This window comes from Chrysochloris asiatica, unplaced genomic scaffold (assembly GCF_000296735.1).
Source record: "Chrysochloris asiatica unplaced genomic scaffold, ChrAsi1.0 scaffold00171, whole genome shotgun sequence".
Lineage (NCBI taxonomy): Eukaryota > Metazoa > Chordata > Mammalia > Afrosoricida > Chrysochloridae > Chrysochloris > Chrysochloris asiatica.
Genome location: NW_006408689.1, coordinates 7,065,748 through 7,073,636, shown reverse-complemented (window position 1 = coordinate 7,073,636; position 7,889 = coordinate 7,065,748). Strand labels below are relative to the sequence as shown.

General features: G+C 41.2%; 1 protein-coding gene across 1 annotated transcript in view; it reads left to right on the top strand.

The window, feature by feature from the left end:
- Positions 1–1,234: 1,234 nt before the first annotated feature.
- SRFBP1 (serum response factor binding protein 1) overlaps positions 1,235–7,889 on the top strand; it is a 100,388-nt gene continuing 93,733 nt past the window's right edge. The window contains exons 1-3 of the mRNA XM_006871644.1: positions 1,235–1,411; positions 2,432–2,599; positions 4,127–4,299. Coding sequence (XP_006871706.1) covers positions 1,235–1,411; positions 2,432–2,599; positions 4,127–4,299 — 518 coding nt within the window. The remainder of the gene's footprint in view (positions 1,412–2,431; positions 2,600–4,126; positions 4,300–7,889) is intronic.

The window sequence follows — 7,889 nt, the reverse complement described above, 5'->3', positions numbered from 1 at the left end:
ACTTATAACAACCCTATGCACAGCAGAATGAAACACTGCCTGGTCCTGTGTCATTTGAGCCCATTGTTATAGTCACTGTGTCAGTCCATTTTATTGGGGGTCTTCATCTACTTCGTTGACCTCTACGTTACCACGCATAATGCCCTTTTCCTTAGAGTAGTCCCTCTTGATAACATATCCAAAGTATGTGAAATGAAGTCTCATCATCCTCACTGTCAAGGGGTATTCTGGCTGTACTTCTTCTAAGACAGATTTGTTTGTTCTTTAGACAGTCCATGGTACTTTACAATCCTACTTGGGAATAGGGGTTTTTGTCATGTTAATGAGAACTTATCTTAAATGAACTCAAATATCTCAAATTTAAAATATACAATATTTTCTATTTTTTAAATATACAATGAATAGATTAAGCACCCAAGCAAAAAACTACAAAAGTTATAACGACAGAAGCCAACTGGAGGTCTCTAAGGAATGCTAAGAAGAATGCTAAAGAAACTGAGACAAGGATCTTCCTCTAAAGCTGGTTCCCTAGATTTAGACTTCTAGCATAGTGGTTACGAATTGAGTTGCGAACCTCAAGATCAGCAGTTCGAATCTACAAGCCATTCCGTGGGAGAAAGATGAGGCTCTCTGCTCCCGTAAAGATTTATAGCCTCGGAAACCCTATACAGGGTCGCTATGAGTTGGAACCGACTCCACGACAAATAACAACAACAACAAGCTCTATAGGGACTCCTGGTGTGGTGTTGCAGGATCAGCACTGGACTGCGAGCCACAAAGTTGGCAGTTCAAACCCACTAGCTGCTCCAATGAATTAGTTTGCTAAAACCACCCATGTAAGGTATATCTGTTATAGCAGAACTAAGAAACTAAAATATGCCTCAAATGGATTTTCTAGTTTCCCACTCTCCTGCCCATGACCAGTAACTCCTGCCACCTTGCTCAAGTGCACACACTGCATATCTACTACGGTAAGCTCCAGTATCCTGTGTTTGAGAGAGTGTCACATTAAATACCAAAAAAACAAACAAAAATAAAGAACCTAACCATGGCAAATTAAGAGAGATCATGGAGGAAGGAAAGAAACTTTTCCTTTTTCTTTTTGAACAAAAGTTCTTACATCTTCAATTTTGTACTGAGCCTAGCAACTTAGTCATGCAGCAGTGGTCTCCCCAGCTGGGGGACCCTGGGCAAGACACTTGCCTCCTCTGAAGTCAATTTCTTCATCTGTAAAATGAGAATAACAGTTCCTTTCTTACTGGATTTCTGTTATGATTTTGAAGATAAATTCCTGCAAACCTCTGGCCCTGCCCTTAATTCATTTGAATGCCAAATATTAGTTGTTGGCTGTGATTGGGAGCCTTTAAATTGGTTCAGACTGGCGTCCATCCTGCAAAGGATTTTGGAGGCTGTAAATCTTTACAGAGAGCAAAAAGGCTCATCTTTATCTAGCAGAGAGCTGGTGGATTCAAACTGCTTATTTGTTAGAAGTCCAAAGTGTAAACTACACTACCAGGGCTATGTAACACACAATACTAGAAATTGGTAAGTATTAGTTATAAACGACAACCACAAAAAGTTGTGTGGAGTCTAATTCCACTCACGAGACCCCATAATAATGTATTGTTGTTGCTAAGTGTACTCAAGTCAGTTTCGACTCATAGTGACCCTGTAAAGGGTTTCCAAGAAGCATCTGGTGGCTTTTAACTGCCAACCTTGTGGTTTTCAGACAAGTCCTGATCCAACAGCGTCACAACAGGAGCCGGTTAATGGATTATCTAGTAGTTGTTACTCGGTTCGACTCACAGTGACCCTGGAGAGGGGTTCTGAGGACCAGCTAGTGAGTTTGAATCTCCGCCCTTGTTATTCAAACCGACCTTGTGGCCCAGAGTTTCTCCTACAAGCGCCACTGACTCACATCCTGGTTTCTCTTCTACCCAAGGCCATTCCCACAGGTAGATATAAGAAATGTTCATTGTATAAGCGGACACATTCTCATAGCGTGTAGACAAATATGTCCACACTTCAGCTACAAGTGAAGCTTGAACACATAGCTCTGAGGATCTATAAGGATGCATTGCTAGAAAACCCAGGAATCTTCACAAATTCTAGATTCAAAGTTGGATCAGAAATCGGTGATTAAAGTGCTTGACCCTTTTACAATAGCTTTCACCTTCACTGAAAGACAAAACACAAACTGCAACATCGCCACGGCCAGTTTACACCAGAGCATACTAAAATCAACATTCTGAACAATAACTATTAAGTGAAAACACACAGGTTGTACAGCAACCTCTGAATCACTCATTCGCTAATGGTTTGCCAAGAAACACCCTATCCCGTCGCGTCCTTTGTGCCGGAAGTTGCTGACTCTCAGTTCCGTTACGCCCTTCAAAGCTTGGATTTAGGCCAAAATATTCGCGCTTAACAGCCCCCGGGGGAGTTTTGGGCGGAAGAGGCCACCGTTGAGAGGCGTGTTGACGCAGCCGCAGTCCTACAGACGCCGTTCGCGTGCCGGCAGAAACGGAGAGTTGATTCTGCTGATCTTGTTTCTGGACCTACTATGTCTCAGTTGGAAACTCTGAACCTCAATAACGAGGTAAGCACGGGAGCGTATGGGACTGACAGGGGCCTCAGAACAAGTTCCTCTGTGTCTTTCCGTCGTGCGCGTGATCTCCGGATGCGGGCTGTGGGGGAAGAGGGTGCACCGGCAGGAGGAGTTTCACGGGATTGATCTCGCATCACAGGAATGATACTCCCCTAGAGCGTTTCTAAATGTCAAGAGACAGACGTCTGGATCTTAGGTCCCACGACTTTTTATCTGTGGAACTTTGAAACAAGTATTTACTCTGTTCAGTGTGTTTTTCTGAAAAAAAAAAAAACAAAAAAAACAAGCTCATAAGAGTATGTTTCTTACACGTGTTTGTAGAGCGTTTGTACTACCATGACTTTTAAGCAATAAACTTTCAATACATATTACCTACTATTACTGACAGTCGAAAATGAATGGGAGGATTGAGAACTCTAGCTTCCCAAGAAATTGCTGGTCTTGAATGAGACCTTACTTGTTTTTAAGGTATACGCTCTGTTTCTACCTCCAGCTGCTGTCCCACTTCTCTTCCATTTACAGCAAAACTTTTGAATTAGCTGTTTATACTTATTGTCTCTGATTCCCCATCTCTCATTCTATCTAAAATTCAGCTTCAGCATGTATTTTCGCTCAGTTCTACCAGAACTTGTTAATTTCATTAGGCGATCTTAATTCGTTGTCTCAAAGTGAACTGGAAAAGCAAGAATCCTATGAGGAGGACACTGCTGCTACACTAAAGAAAGGGGTTTTAGTTGTTTTGTTTTGTATTCTAAATATTTTGGGTATGTAAGTGTCTTCTACGTGGTTACAAATCGGGCTGTGAACCTCAGGGTCAGCAGTTCGAAACTACCAGCTGTGCCGCAGGAGAAAGATGAGGCTTTCTGCTCCCATAAAGATTTACAGCTTCGGAAACCCTGTGCAAGGTCGCTATGAGTCGGAACCGACTCCACGGCACATAACAACAACAACAACAATAATGAAGTTTTGCAGAGTGTCAATAGTATGCAGAGGTGTTAGGACATGCATTGTTGTGCAAGATCACAAAGCCCTTGAATAGCAGTCCTCTGGGTTTAATCTGAACTTTAGATTTCAGCTCTTCAGTTACCATCTCCCTGTAACAAGCACTGCTAATTGTTGAACTTTTTTCCTGATAGTGTTCCAATACTGACCCTTGTGAGTCTCAGAAAACAGTAAGCGTCAATTTTCCAGCTGATGGTTGACTTTTGAACTTTTTGATGGGGATGTTTCCATTCCACACGCTGCCATTTAACTGTAGGGTTTGTAGTGATGAATCATGCCTCCTCACCAGTAACGATTTTTTTAAGGAACTTTTACCTTCCTTCAAGTGCCTGTCCAAATTTTGTTTTCAAATGTCCAGACACTTCTGTTTATGCTCTTCATGGGTTGTTTCCATACCCATCTCACACAAAGTTTTTGAAACCCAAATCTATTGTGGATTATTTCATAGGCAGAGCCATGCTAATTTGCAAATAATTTCCCATATAATCTGTTACTGTTAACTTGTCTATTCAACAGAATTATTTCACATACATGCTCAATGATGTTATAAGCTGTGGCAAGAATGGGAGTTTTCATATTACTGGAGTGCAGATCATTTTTACCCCCCTTGTATATGTTGTAGCTGAAGTGCAGTCCTCGAAACGTACATCCAGCCAGGTTACTCCTTTGCTTAAAACCTGTTTGTTTTGGTAAAGACCAACTCAAACAAGGTGAATCTTTCCATCTTCTATTATACTGTTCTCCCCTGACTTCCTCTACTAACTAGTCTAGCTCTCTACATATGTTTGTATATGCTGATCCATGTATCTGAAACTCATTTTCATCTTTTTAGTCCATTTAATACTTACTCCTACTTTAGTTGTCATATTCTTAGGGAAATAATTTTTTATATTACTTTACCCCTTAATAAGTTTTTGTAGCACACTTTATTTAGTTGCTTTGTGTGTATGTGTCTGTGAGAGAGGGAAACAGAGAATCTTATTCCCCCTTGCCTGTGTAATGAACTTTTTGAAAACCACTATATCCCAGTACCTATCTTGAGTAAAATCTTGGGGCATCATTTCTGTGATCCATAGTAACTTTACACTAGTTCTTAACTGGGATTCAGAAATATATTATGTATTTCAGGGGTCCTACAGAGCCCTGGTAAGGAACTCTGGTAGTGAAGTGGTTACTAATCAGGCTGTGAACCGCAAGGTCAGCAGTTCGAAACTACCGGCTGTTCTGTGGGAGGAAGATGAGGCTTTTGCTGCTCCCGTAAAGATTTACAGCCTCGGAAACCCTTTACAGGGTCGCTGTGAATCGGAACTGACACCACGGCACATAACCACCGCCACCACCACAGAGCCCTGGTGTGGTGCTGTGGGTTGTTAATGCTCTGGGCTGCAAAGTCTGTTTGAACCATAAAGTTGGTGGTTCAAGCTTACCAATTGCTCCTTGGAAACCATATGTTGTTGTTAGGTGCCATCGAGTTGGTACCGACTCATAGCGACCCTATGCACAACAGAACGAAATACTGCCTGATCTTGGGACAACCTCACAATTGTTGCCACGCTTGAGCCCATCGATGCTGCCACTTGGCCAATCCATCTCGCTGGGGGTCTTCCTCTTTTTCTCTGTCCCTTCACCTTACCAAACATGATATCCTTCTTCAGCAACTGGTCTCTCTTGACAATATGTCCAAAGTATGAGAGACGAAGTTTGGCCATTTTGGCCTCCAAGGAGCACTCTGGCAGCACTTTTTCCAACACAGATCTGTTGGTTCTTTTGGCAGCCCATGGCACTTTCAATATTCTCCAACATCATGACTCAAAAACATCAATTCTTCTATGGTCTTTCTTATTCACTGTCCAGCTTTCACATGCATATGAGGTTATTGGCTTGGGTCAGGCGCACCTTAGTCCTCAAGCTAACCTTAAAGAGGAGTCATTCTTCTCTGTCCTATCGGGTTGCTAAGAGACAGAATCTAGTCTGTGGCAGTGGGTTTGTTTTTTATATAGCTACCTGAGGTCTGCTCTCGTAAAGATTTACAGCCCTGGAAACCCTGTATAGGGTTGCTAGTCAGAACCTACTCCATGGCACATAACCACAACCACAGCCACCTGAGGTGCTGTGGATTAGGTGTTGGGCTGCTAATTAATAGTAGACTTAACTCACCAGTCACTCTTTAGAAAACAGATGAAGCTGTCTGTTCCTGTGAAGATTTATAGTCTCAGAAACCTTAAGGAGCAGGTCTATTGCCCTAGAGAGTTACTGTGGTAGCGTAGAAAGGAGCTCTCGTAGTGTAGTGGTTACGATTCGGTTTGCTAATATCAAGGTCAGCAGTTCAAAACTACCAGTTGTTCTGTGGGAGAAGGATGAGGTTTTCTGCTTTCGTAAAGATTCACAGCCTCAGAAACCCTGTGCAGGGTCGCTGTGAGTCGGAACCATGGCACATAGCAATAACAACAATAGAGTTGCTGTGAGTCAAAATCCACTTTATGGGAGTTAGTTTGGTATAGCTGCCTAAAGATACAGGTCATTTTGTGTTTGTGTGAGGAAAAGAATGTAGAAACTTTATCAGATATTTAAAGCTTTGTAAATGTCTGTATTTGCTAGAGGATTCTTGGCGGGTCACTGGTTAAAGTTCTTTATTGCTAACCAGAAGGGAAGTGGTTCAAACCTACCAGCTGCTCTGCAGGAGAACAATGTGGCAATCTGTTTCTGTTAAGATTTATGGCCTTGGAAACCCTATGTGGGCAAATCTACTCTGTCCTGTAGGATTTGTATGAGTCAGAATTGACTTGACCCCACAATGTGTTAGGGTTTTTCTGTATTGTCTGAAGTTTCTGACAGGTGCAAATAGCTAATGTGCTTGTCTGCTAATCTAAAGGTAGGGAGTTCAGGTCCGTTCAAAAGCACCTTGGAAGAAGAAATTGATGATCTATGTATGCTTCTAAAATATCAGTACAGTTCTACTCTAGCACTCACCATGAGTCAGACTCAATGGCAATTGTTTTTCTTTTTTATAGTATTGCCTTTAAGAGAGTGGTGCTTACAAATGTGATTGACTTGGTAGGAACCTTTATTCCATAATTTGCAATTATTGTTTTATCTTTAAAAGTTTTGTAGCAGTCTAGTTTATAATATACTACCATGTGTTGCTTAAAATCTATGTTAACATTTTGTAAGATAGGATGTTATGTGATCTGGACATTGTGTGAACTCGATATTATATACAGGCAGTCTGGAGATTACAAACAAGTTCAGTCCCTAAGTCTGTTTTTAAGTAAAATTTGTGCTTAAGTCAGAACAGGTATGATTCATCGGACCACATATATGGGGTCAGAAGTTATCTGAATGAAATCTCTCAGATGTCTTGTGAAAATAAAAGCCTGCTTGCAGAGGCCCCCACTGTATGATGCACCTTTCGTTGTGGCTACACATAATAGTTCTATTCTTTCTGCAACATTTTTTATCCTCACATCTCAGGATAAAGACTGATTCCAGGAACTTACAATATGCTTGTTCTTTTGCAGTAATGTGAAATGCTATGGATATTTTTGTTTTTAAATGAGTCTTAAATTGTTACTTCATCTTATTACTTATTGCAGAGTCTTGGTGTGATGCTGTAGGATAAGCACTGGACTGCTAACCTCATGGTTGATGTTTCAAATACACCAGATGCTCCTTGGAAACCCTGTGTAGGGTTGCTATGAGTTGGAACTGACTCATTGACACTTAACAACAACCTTATTTATTGTACATTTTATCTTCCCCATAACTTTGTGTTTTGAAGTGATAATATTTCACTGATTTTTTTAGTAGCTCCGCTAACATTATATCAGGTAATCATAAGTCAATATTTGTTAGACAGGTGAAAGTATGGATGCTGTTGTTGTTAGGGGCGATCAAGTTGTTACATCTCATAGTGACACTGTGCACATCACTGCCCTGTCCTTCACCATCCTCACAGTTGTTGTTCTGCTTAAGCCCACTGCTAATGCCACTGTGTCAATCCATTTTCTTGTGGTTTTTCTTCTTTTTCACTGATGTTCTGTTTAACCAAACATGATGTCCTCTAGTTACTGGTCCCTTCTGATAACACTCCTGAAGTATGAGAGATGAAGTGTTGCCATCCTAGCTTTTGTGGAGCATTCTGGTTGCACTTCTTCTAAGACAGATTTGTTTGTCATTCTGGCAGTTCATGATACGTCTGCTATTCTTCTCCAACACCATAATTTGAAGGTATAGATTCTTTTCTGGTCTTCCTTATTCTCTCTCCAACTTTTGCGTGCAT